At 44.1% G+C, this 12,640-nt stretch overlaps 1 protein-coding gene across 1 annotated transcript in view; it reads right to left on the bottom strand.

Moving 5' to 3' along the window:
- The window catches only part of akap6 (A kinase (PRKA) anchor protein 6), a 158,122-nt gene that overhangs the window by 20,768 nt on the left and 124,714 nt on the right, over positions 1-12,640 (bottom strand). Inside the window, exons 18-19 of the mRNA XM_020652723.2 lie at positions 2,188-2,271; positions 1,636-1,788 (exon numbers count right to left, since the gene is read on the bottom strand). Of these exons, the coding sequence (XP_020508379.2) occupies positions 1,636-1,788; positions 2,188-2,271 (237 nt within the window). The remainder of the gene's footprint in view (positions 1-1,635; positions 1,789-2,187; positions 2,272-12,640) is intronic.

Raw genomic sequence — 12,640 nt, 5'->3', positions numbered from 1 at the left:
CTGCAGCGTTAAACCATCACTGATCAGCGAGTCGGTTTGGTCTGAGACGATGATTTCTAATAAGACGAACCTTTAGGCGACGCGCCGACGTGGCGGCAGACACGCGTGGTTGTGTACTGATATGCAAACTGTCAAAGTGTTAAAATCTCATTTGCCCACTTCCTTTTGTTCGCGGAGGAGGTGGCAGAGAAAACATTTCAGATTCTGTGACACTGATCACACTGGAGGACTAACAGACCAGTTTGTATCTACTGGCTGCTTCATGCAGAGTGTAGTCGACATGTGCAGCTTCGGCCTCTGAAGGCTTAAAAAGTCTAAACAGAGACGGAGAGTTTCGCTCTGATGGAGTTAAAGTGTCAGAATAGTTAATGGCAGCCAATCCAGCCCCCCTGGAAATGCAATAAAACAAAAACAGCATACCAGGGCCCGGTTAGTCTGGATTTGGTAAAACAATATTTTACATAATCCAGCTATTTTTAATCCCTGAAAAACAGGATTGGATCGGATTAACATGGTCACTTTACAGACTTTAAAGGAGCAATATGTAACTCTGACACCTAGTGTTTAAAATGGGTACTGCAGTCCATATTCTAAACATTGTAGAGAGCTGTCTCCCCCCGCCCCCTCCTCTCTAGAGTGGATGCTCACACAGGTTGCCATGTGGTGGACTCTGAAGCTTCAGTGTTTATCCAGCTCTGCATCGGTCTGTAAACCTTTCTGTGTTCTAACCTCTCTCCATTTTTCAAAAGCATCTCCAATATTGATCCTAGTTTGAGCACGTTTCTGCTCATGGAGCTTATTAGAAACATGCAGAGGCTTTTTAGGTCGGGTGCAATCACTTCTATCTGAACCACTTCTCTTGCCCGCTTCCATCGCTGCAACACCTGTTGATTTGACCTGATAACTGGTCTCATATCTGGTAAACTGAGGGCGTCCAAAACGGCCGTGTTGGGGGTGCCTTAAAACCGCCTACCTTCTCTGATCCAAACAAATCCAGAGCATTCAGGAGCAGAATCTAAAGTTAGAAGGAGGACAAACTGACTGCTGCATGTTTCTTAGAGGATCACTAAACCTGGACAACCAAAGCTTTAAAGGGGACTTCACGTGACATACTTCGTCCACAAGGGGGCGCCTAAATCAACAGACTGAAAGATATTCTGAAAATGTGATTAAGTCAGATAATTGTTGTTGGATAGTAGAAAACAACTTTAACTAGCTAAAGTTAATTATAGCATGTTTTTGAACAGATTCCACAAACTTGTTTCCAAACCCTTACCTACCCTTTTTTTTTTTGTCTAGTCCTCACCACCTTGCAGCCGTTTCAGAACATTAACCACGTGTTGACTGTTAAAAGTGTAGGTATAACTGTGTGTTGGATATGTTATGTGACTTGAGCGCATACTGAAGTTTGTGCTTTGTTGTACAGTCGCTGCTGATTTCACAAACATTATCACTCTGTCTCACTTGTAAAGGTTGTTCCACAGCTAAGCTTCAATCACAGCACCATCTGTCTTTCACGCTGCATCTTAGCATCGAATCAAACCCTGACATGCTCACTGAGTGTGACAGCGCGTCAGCTGACTGCCTGCAGGGTGGAGTGAAGGATGGAGAGTGTAAATGTCAGAGCGCTCTAACCTGCTGCTCTCCCAGCTCCCTCTTCAGTCTGTTCTGCCACTGCAGCGCCTGCATCACGATCGCCTCCCACCTCCTCTCCAGGTTGATCGACAGCAGCTGCAGGGCCTCCCGGTGCTGCTCCGCCTCTGGGCCCACCTCCGCCATGGGGCCCGACTGTCCCAGAGGTGGGGGATTGTAGAGACAGCATTGTCAGAATTATAAAAGCCATTATCATGCTAATCACATGATTAAATTAAATTCATTTAAATGTTTTCAGGCTGTACAATTTAAGCAGAATAATTCCTCTCAAGGTTAAGCTGATTCTCAGGGATTTGTCGCAGATTTTGAAGGGTTTCCCAAGAGCTAAATTACTGATTCAACGTCAACAAGCATCACATTTTACATTTGTGAAATTGCAAGTTCCCTTTTGGATTAAGAAGGAGGGTCAAATGCTCAGAGTTGAAAGGCTGACGTTCAGCTGAGCGCAAAAGTCATTGTTGGCAACGCTTAAGCGGAGTTGAAAGTCTTTGGTTTTGTGGTTGAACTTGTGATGTGTTTTTTTTTTTTACCCACCTGGCTCTGCTGCAGCAGCTTCTGACAGAGTTTCAGAACAGAGGAGACTCCTCGACGCCGGGTTTGCACCTCCGAGCACAGAGACTGTGGGGTGACACATGAGAGAAGAGAGAAGAGTGAAAACAGGTTGAATAAAGGCAGGAAATATTATAACTCCCATAAGTCAACTCCAAATGTCTTCTATTGGCTGTTGCTGTCATTGCTCTGCACTAATCCCTGATGGCACTGATGTGTGTTTTTACATTTTTCCACATTAAATACCTTCTCAACCTCAAACAGAATGATTGGATCCTGTCAAAAATAGGAGGAGCTAGAGGCTAAAGGTTCATCTGTTAAGTAGTTAAGTGGTGTTTTGTAAACATGGTGGCATCATTAATAAAATAATTGAAGATGTCTGACAAACAGATGGTGTATAAAGAAACCTCCAGAATCAGAAGCTCGTTTCAGACTTTCAAAAGTGTTGTAACTAAGCTTGTTACATCGTTGTATGTTCAAATTGAAAAACATCACAGCGGGAGTCACACACACACACACACACACTCACACACACACACAGCGCTGCACTCCCCCGCTGGCTCAGCTGATCCTGTCTCTCCTCTGTAACACCTCTTTTACTAACTCGCAGCTTGAAGCGGCAGAGAACAGACCTACCTCAACGTCTTTACTTTACTAAACATTGAAAACTTTTCATATTTGCAATCCAACTCAGATGGTTTGTTTTATTTATCAAAGAGTCCAGAAATAACAAAATTTAACAAACTGATGGAGGAGTGGAAGACCAGGAACTTCTGCTATCTGCTGATTGTGTCAGTGGACTCTGGAGTGTTTGTAGAGAGGGATGGAACAGCTGTTAACGGTTTTATTAAATCATCTTTAAACTTAAAGGTCTCTCTCTGCAGGGATCCTTTCTGTAATGATGTCACACACTTAGAAAAACAACCTGAGCCTGTCAGGTACAAAAACAAACAGCTTTGAGTGGACATACTTTGATCCATCAAGGATTGTGTTGCAGACGTTACAGCCGGTTTACCTGCTGCAGGCTGAAGCAGTCTAAAAGACAGAGTTCAACTTTGAAATGATTATCCCAATGTGAAGAGCATCACCACGAGGAGCTGACAGAGGATGGATTACAAACTCAAAAATGTAGACTGCAGCTCGTACAGTTTAATGACAAGTTCTCGTTCTTTAGACCCTAAAATGTGTATTAAAAAAATAGGTCAAATGAGGTTTTAAAAACTGGAGTTAGTCTTTGATTTCAGGAGCAAACTTGACTGACGATCAAAACTAAAACAATCAGGTTGAAGTTGCAAAAACCCTGAACTAGCCTTTAAAAGCTGAAAAAACAACTTGATGTTTCCAATTCTCCACAGTTCAGTGCGGCTAAATTCAGGTCGTTCATAACAGTTTATTAGCATAAAGTCTAATTCAGCACACAGATCCTTGATCAGCAGTAACAGGGCGTCAAATAAATGACAACAGCCAATATCCCTCGCTCTCCGCTCCCGTCTAATGGATGCAAAAATGTGAGGGAGAAAGAAACACAAGGATTGGCAGAGCCTATTATAAATCACTATATGCTGATGAGCTCCCACACGCAAAGGTCAGCGAGTGTGTGTGTGTTTGCATGTTTACTCATGCAGGCGTGTGCACGAGTGGAAGGAGATGTGTCTGCAAACATATGCATGTGTGTGTGTGTGTGTGTGTGTGTGTGTGTGTGTGTGTGTGTGTGTGTGTGTGTGTGTGTGTGTGTGTGTGTGTGTGTGTGTGTGTGTGTCACTGAGAACGGGGGGGACAGCCTTACCCCTCTGCGGCAGGAACCAAACACGTCCAAGCCCCAAACTATTTATGCTAATCCCGCCCGCTCGCTGAAAAGCACTTCCTTTACATTTTCTTTACATTTTTCCAATAAATATTAAACACTATTACAATGAAATGGGATTCTCTAACTCTCTCTCTCTCTCTCTCTCACACACACACACACACACACGCCTCTGCCTCACACACTTCCTCCTCTGTCTTTCATCTCCCCTTTTTCTCGCTCTCTTCAGTTTAGCATATTTGCGGCTCGCCCGGTTGTCTAAACAGGAGATGGGGATGCAGAGTAGAGCAGACAGGATCAAGAGGACAAGCCTGGTGTGTGTTTGTGTGTGAGGGTGCAGATAAATTTATTCCAAACAGGAGGTGTGTATTATGTTGAAGGAGGAGGCTCTAAACAACAACAAAACAACTGAGTGATACTCGCTCTGTGCCAAATAACCGCAGCCGACAGCGTGGGGGGGCATGGGAAGAGAAATGAAGCCAGATTGAAGCCGGAACAAAAATTCTGCATGTCAGAGAACGACGACTGTGACTCTATAAAAGCTGCTGTAAAAAAGTGACATTCAACGACACAAAGGTTAATATGAAGACCAAGAAATATGCTCTTTTTTCCACTAAAACATGAAGCGGATTTTCATCTGGATTCATCTGGATTCATCTGAGTTTAAAGCAGCTGCTTGGTTATCTGGCATGTGGGACACAGAGTGACAGTCTGCACGTGACGTTGTTATCTGTCGTCCGATTGGTTAAAGAACTAACAACTTTCCTCCGAGGAAAAGAAGTTCGAGTCCCATTTAATAGGAACAGTCACCATTTTATTTTATACCCGCACCATGGTGTGGTACACTCAAACAAACTGGATTAGCTTTGTGTACAAAGCAAAGAAAGAAAAGGCTGAAAAAGGCCCAAAACGTTTCTTTAAACGGAAGCAAAAAGGTGAAACTGATGCTCAAAGGGGGGCCTTAAATAGGTTCAAGACACTAAGGGGTACATTAAAGGTCCAATCAGTGAGATGTGTAGTGAGTGAAATGATAAAGTGACCTTACTATATGATCAGACATTAAAGAAATATGCTATGTTGAAGTGCTGACTTCTCTGACAACAATGCAGCAGCCAGTATGTCCTCCTTCTAACTTTAGATTCTGGTCCTGAATGCTCTGGATTTGTTTGGACCAGACAAGGTATGCAGTTTTAAGGCACCTCCACACATCCGTTTTGGACGCCCCTCGGTTTGAGAGCAGTTATCAGGTCAACAGGTGTTGCAGCGATGGAAGTGGGCAAGAGAAGTGGTTCAGATAGAAGTGATTGTTCCTGACCTAAAAAGCCTCTGCATGTTTCTAATAAGCTCCACGAGCAGAAACGTGCTCAAACTAGGATCAATATTGGAGAAGCTTTTGAAAAATGGAGAGAGGTTAGAACACAGAAAGGTTTACAGACACAATGCTTAATACAACTTCTGTTTTTATCAAAGTATGTCGAAGATACTTGGCTGATAGCAACAGTGTAAATGCTGCTGGACAGTTTATATCTAACCCATCGGTTTTTATCAGTGAAGGATTTCTGTTCGGTCAGCTTCAGAAAGCAAAACTCTTTTCTCTGAGAGTTTATTTTGGTACAGAAAAGAGAGAGAGAGAGAGAGAATCCTAAGTCTCTATTGTTTCTGCACTGCTGGTTTTTATGCACTGATCCCCTCCTCTCTCTCTCCGTCTCTCTCTGACGGGTCGAGCCTGGCTGGGCCGATATTGACTCAGAGGTTCTCTACAGACTCAGTCGGACAAATATTTGCTAAAAAGCTTTTCTTCCAAAATACATGGAAAGCCACAGAGAGGCTGCAGAGAAAGAGAAGGAGGGCAGAGGATGCAGAGGGATGGGATAAGTTGGTCAGAAAAAAAAGTGTGAGGAGGTCGACAGAGAAAAAAGAAGAGGAGGAGAGGTTGTATAGAGAGAGAGACAGGTGGGAGATAGAAGATTAAAGAGAGGACAAAGAAACTGTGAGATAAAGGGGAATGGAAAACTTAGAGACTTACAAAGACCAACAAAGAAAGAAAAATAGTTAAGAAAGGGAAAGAGGAAATGAGATCGAGAAGGGAACACGTTGATTCCTACATGAACATCTAAAACGGATGGCTCTCGCTGCTTTTTTCAAAACATCCACATTGTCCACCGCTCTCTGTTCTTGTTGGAGATGACCCTAAAGTTTAGGAGCTACGACCTCAGAAGCTCAGTCTCCTTTAGTTTGGCGTCTGGGACGAGGAACCTCCAGTGAACCCTGATCCGAGGATCTGAGAGTCCTACTGGAGTTATAAGATTTTGGCAGATCTCTAAGTTGTTTCCTGAATATGCAAACCAATAAACACAATCACAGCAGTCCTCTGAATCCAAGAGTAGATTCTGAGTTTATACTGAAACCCGTGCAAAGTCATGACGATGCAGCAGCAGCATTTTGTAACACTTGTAAGGGGTTCAAGAGAGAGTTCTCAGAATCTCAAGCTTCTTATTCTGCAGAGCTGGGTCACTGACCAAGCAGCCATAATTTAAGAATTGAAAGAGAGAACCAGCAGGTCAAATACTGCAACCTACGGATACTGCTTCGGCCTTCTGCAGACGATGTGATGGTGTCTGTTGCTTATTTTACATGTAGCAGGTTCAGGTTGTTCAGCCTTTCATGAGGGTTTCTTTTGAGTGCAAACACCTTTCTATGCAGAGAAAGAAGAAATGAAGGGATAACATATCCCATTCTGGAACATGGTGAAATCTTCTGGTGCAGCTGGAGATTCTTGCTAACAAGTTGCTAACCTTTCTTAACACCAATTTCCACATACTATTTAAGCGCCGCGGTCCATCAGTGGTGGGCAAGTAGTATGGGCCTGACTTCCTGTTGGAGTTAATCTATTCTGTCCAGCTCGACTCGTGCTTGCAATGTACTCCGTCAAAAATAGACTCTGAGCGTATTTGAAACGAAGCAGAGTGTAGTGACGCTGCTGGCACGCTCCAAAGACGTACCGCAGCGCTCGCTGTGGAAATACAATCATTGACTAGAGGGGCATAGTGCATGACACTGACGGGCCGTGGTGCGAACAGAATAGTTGGAAATTGGGGGCTGTCCCATCATGAGCAGCCAAAAACTGAAGGATGGATGAATTCTTGAACAGCTGCTCTTTTGTAATTATTACAGACATATAAAGTGGTTTATTGAGGACAAAAGAAAAACTACAAGGACCCTCATTTTACTCAGGTAATTGTCTTCTCAGAGTCTCTCTGCTTGATCATATTCAAGGTCGACCATCGGGAGAGAGAGAAAGAGAGCGAGAGAGAGAGAGTGGCACAAAAAAAAGAACGAGTGGTGTCTGTCTTCTCTCACTTCATGCATTTCTCTGTCTGTCACTCAACATCCTCTTTGGAGAAGGGTGACCTACTCGGGATAAACAAAAAGAAGAGCATCTGCTTCCCTCTCTCTCTAATTCCCCCTTCACTCTCTCTCTCTCTCTCTATCCTTCTCACTCTCAAGCTTGATCTCTCGTTCTCCATACCGCCCTCTCTCCCTCTCTCTCATTCTTAAATCTCCCTCTCCTTAAAACAAAATCCTCTTAACTCTCCTCCACCTCCTCATCTCCACAATCTAATTACCGAGACCTGCCGTGAAGAGAGGGAGGGATGGAGGGAGGGAGGAGAAGATAGAGGGGAGTGGAGGTTGTTAGTGTGGTTGCTATGTCGGTGGTTTTAAACAGTAAAGCTTTGCAATGAGAGCGAGACACACAGGAAGAAAGCTTGAAAACGTTTAGAAATTGTTGAGACACAAAAAGTTCAATCTCAGAATACTGGACTCCAAATCTGATGAAGTCCTGTTTGGTTTATGTACAAATACAATTGTGGTTATTGTATGTTAAAGATTATTTTTGGATTAAACCAAATCAATTCAAATACAGTAATATACAGCTTTGTCGGGACCTCTCCAGGCATTTTACTGCTGGTGCAAAAGTCCAAGTTTGGAGATGTGGGTTTAAAAATCACCCAATGATGCTAAATCCACTTCACCATGTTTCTCTAACTCTAATAACCCCTCAATGATGAGAAAAGTCCATCCTCTCAGTCTTTAGCCTGCTCCACTTTTCAGAAAATGTGTGCTCAAACAGGCCGTTTGGAGATGTTCCCTTCATGACATCAGAAAGGGCAGTAACTCCTCCCCCAGGTGGGTGACACTCCCACAGCTAGGTGTTTGTTCTGCCCTCTGAGTCTGTCTTCTCACCGTAAACAGTAGGGAATGGAGCAAGAAATCCCAAGACACCCAAGACCTTCCAGAGAGGGGGCGTGGTCAGACACAGCTCATTTACATTTAAAGGTACGGACACAGAAACAGCCTGTTCTGAGCAGGGCTGAAATAGAGGGGTTTATATGATCAAATACAGGATCAGAGTGGATTTAGAACAAGAACCTTCACAGACATGTTTTGGGGAGCTCTGAGACTTATTTACACTGAGTTTAAGAGGAGGAGAATATGTGACCTTTAAGGAGAAAAGCAGGTTTAAATCCTGACTGCTTCGAGAGAGGGACAAAGAACAAGTCTCCAGAATATAAAGAATTGAAACACAGAGAGACTTACATCTGGAAACAACTCAGAGAAAGGACGAGATGGAGGACGACAAGGACAAACGGTAAAGTGAGAAGTGAGAAATAAAGAGAGAGGAGAGGGAAGGAGAATTTTGGTTGCTTGCGCGGTGACCCAGTGGATATTTCAATCAATTACCATTAATTAGAAATCTCTGATTAATTCTATTTGTTGATTAAGTCAATTAAAACCACAAGCACTCGTTATCGCACAACGAGCCTAATGAATTCCTGTCGACAATTTGTTCCCACACACATATTCCCTCTGCTGCTCCTAATACCGCCTACAGCTAGCCAAACTTTGTCGTTTGCACACTCTTCCCCATCTCTCCCTCTTCTCTCTCCTCGTCTGACATTTCCGTCCTCCTCCCTGCATTGTTCCACTCCCTCCTCCCTTGCCTCATCCATTTTACACACTATCTCCCTAACATTACTTTTTAATTTTTTTTGGGACTCAAGTTTAATTTCTTTTATCTGTCCAGCTGAATTTAGAGATGAGCAAAAGTCACGTCCACATTCTGCCGACGACTTTTGCTCAAGAGCACCTTGAGGGCTGCGATCGAGTAGGTCTGGGTTTCCTTCAGGGTTTGTAAGTGTTCATGTTTCACTCACAACCTTGTCCACTTAACTCACGGCTAAGGATTCCCAAACTGTGGTCTAGGGTCCTCAAGGGGTCTCTGACATGGACCGCATGTACATTAAGCATGGTGTATACCAAAAAATCTACAACCTCCCTCTGAGGACTTTAAAGGTCTGAAAAGTGGTTCAGCTGGAAGTGATTGAACCCGACCCAAAAAGCCTCTGCATGTTTCTAATAAACTCCACGAGCAGAAACGTGCTCAAACTAGGATCAATATTGGAGATGCTTTTGAAAAATGGAGAGAGGTTAGAACACAGAAAGGTTTACAGACCGATACAGAGCTGGATAAACACTGAAGCTTCAGTGTCCACCACATGACAACCTGTGTGAGCATCGACTCTGGAGAGGAGGGGGGAGACAGCTCTCTACTATGTTTAGAATATGGACTGCAGTACCCATTTTAAACACTAGGTGTCAGAGTTACATACTGCTCCTTTAAGTCCTGTTATGGAGTGAAATCCAGTTTTTTTTTGTTGCCAGTAAAAGAGAAGTGAAAGTCATTGGTCAGTACTTCTATGCTGTTCTATATTTTCAACTTTGTGACCTCTTTTGATTCAGAATATCCTCCCGTGTGACTAAAAGCTCCGCAGCCCTCATGTGAAAGTCAAGGCCTTTATTGATTCGAAGTTATTAGCTGAAGTCCATCTTTTTTTTTTCTGCTCAACACGCTGCCACATTTTAAGGATGAAAGCTCCAGTGTTAAAATATTCAGCAGCAGTAAACAGACGGAGGATATATGAAGTCTTTGTGAGTAGAGAACATTTACTGTTCTCGCTAATGCAGCCGAGTGAAACACGCCGCGGCGACTTAAAACCCTCCTATCAATAAAATCAAATCTCACTCTGTCTGCCTGCATTTGGACTTATATTTGTCTTTCCCCACTCTGTCTCTCATCCGTCTTCTTCTTCTTCTCTTTCTGTCTGAGACTCTCGTTACAGGCTGCTCCGTCTCTCTGCTTTTAGATCGCCCTCCATTACTCTCTCACTTTCTCCTTTTGTTTTTTTTTATCATTCCTGCTCTCTCATTTCTCTCCTTTACTACCATCTCCTCCTTCATCTCCATCTTTCACCCCGTCACCTTCCCTCATTTCATCTCTTTGTCTTCTAGCAGATTAAAGTCACGTCTGTCCTTATTCGTCCCTTTTCCTTGCCGCTATCTCTGAGGCGTTTTTTTTTCGCTCCAAACCTCGGTAGCACAGCCGATAGTTAGGATCAAACACCTGGAGAATATTACACACCTTCATCCAAAGAACTGTGTTGGATTGTTATCGTTTTAAACACTGAAGTCGCAGATGAAAATGACACAGACAGATTAGAGCCTGTGTCCAGTGAGGCAGCTTCTTTTTTCCCTTTTTCCCAATGAGCAGAGAGCGTTTGCAGCAGGTGGCGGTCGCCCGGGGGAAAAGGCGCAGTGCCCTTTTTCCAGGCTCCCCTCCTTTTATTTTCTCAGCGTTTCTGCTTAAAAATGTTACGTTGATGTCACCGGCGCTCTTCTGAAGCAGCGTGTACCCACATCCTCCTTGCTCCGTTCATCCAGACAAAGTAGGAGGGCGAGGGGATACATGCGTGCAGCACTAAGCGGACACTGACAGAGACAGACAAACATGAACTCACCACCTCGATCAGTGTCTTTTGCTTTTTAAGATTTATTTATGGGCTTTTTAAAAAAAAAAATTGTGTGTGTGCCTTTATTGGAGAGACTGGACAGTGGAAAAAGTCAGAAATCAGGGAGAAAGAGAGAGAGCGAGAGAGGGGAATGACATGCAGGAAAGAGGCCACAGGTTGGATTCGAAGCCGGGCCACCCGCTTGGAGTATTAGCCTCCGTGCATGGGGCGCAGGCACTTTCCACTGCGCCCCCTCGATCAGTGTCTTAGCGTGCATGCTTTTCATTCTTGTTCAAGTTGATAGTTTCCTAAAAAACAGAGACTTGAGCGTACGATTGAGCAGTTTGGAGAGCATCAGTGTGAGACTAGAATCTAACAACAGATGATTCATTATATTTCTTGTCCCTCTGCGTGTACCTGTACTGTCTCTCTCTCTCACTCGTCCGTTTAAGCTCTCTCTCTCTCTCCCAAATAGAATATCTCTCTCCCTTATGGTTCTTTTAGTCAAGAGGACCCTCCTCTCTCTCTCTCTCCTGGTCTCGTCTGGTCAAGAGGACCGTCCCCTCTCTGTCTCTCTCTCTTTCTCACTCTCTCCGTCTTCGTCCTGTGTTTTGATTCCGTCTCCATCTCTCCACACCTTTAGCAGATGAAAGAGCCGAGTGTTTTTCTTCTCTTCCCGAGCACATGAAGATGAAAGTCTGATCTGTTTGTTGACGCCGTTGCCATGGCAACGTCTCACCTGCTCCCCTTCAACCCCTAACGAGCAACTCTTAACGAGAAAACACCACTTCAAAAAAAAAAAAACACACACACCCAGAGAATAAACACAGACAGGACCAAGAAACATAGACACACACACACACACACACACACTTAAGGGCATGATCAAAAGGTACACACACACACACAACACACACACACACACACACTGTGTTCCTGGCAGGGAGTCGGTGGATCTTTAATCCTCATCATGCAGCAGGTATCGATATCAGAGCTTCGCTGTCACCTTCTATTAGCTGCCTGATAGATACGAGGGGGGGGGGGGGGGTGTAAGGGGGATTCGGGATCAGATCGTAGCGAGGGGGAGCTGCAGACTAAAATGTGTCCACAGGAGAAATGGTCAATTCATCCAGAGCAGCAAACGCACACAGAAATGTTCAGCATCTGTAGGATAACAGCCCCAAAAAAACACAAATCAGGCCTTGTTCATGTTTGTCATCAAAGGTCACGTTTGTGGGGCTCCGGTGGCCTGATGGATGTGTAGAGTGTCCCATGTACCGCGGCTGTAGTTTTAGTTGTGGATGAGTCATCAAAAATCCCCTCCCCACCCCCCCGTACAGTGTGTGTCGATCGAGACATGAGCTAATCACACCTATTTGTTTTTTTGAACCAGGCTGTAAACATGTTAATCTCTGCTGTAAAAACAGGCTTTTTAGAATGGGTGTGTATGTGACTTCCTGTGCTTCTGCAGCCAGCCTCTAGTGGACACTCGAGGAACTGCAGGATTTTACACTTCAGCATCAGCTTCATTTTTCAACACCGGAGGTTTCTGCTTGCTTGTAACTAAAGATGGAGACCATAAACTCATTGGAACATGTTTAATGAGGGAATAAATGGAAGGAGAAGTCGGACCAGTTTCCCATAGACTTCTATGGAATCAGTCTTCTTTCTCATTTTGCAACACGTGGAATTGCCCCCTGCTGGCAACTGGAAAGATGTTGGTTGACGGCAGTGGTACAGTTGTTTCACTCTCAGACCTCTACTGTCAGAGGATTAAACAGAAAAG

Source organism: Labrus bergylta, chromosome 18 (genome assembly GCF_963930695.1).
Source record: "Labrus bergylta chromosome 18, fLabBer1.1, whole genome shotgun sequence".
Lineage (NCBI taxonomy): Eukaryota > Metazoa > Chordata > Actinopteri > Labriformes > Labridae > Labrus > Labrus bergylta.
Note: the sequence above shows the minus strand (reverse complement) of the source record. Positions and strands in the feature narration are given on the sequence as shown.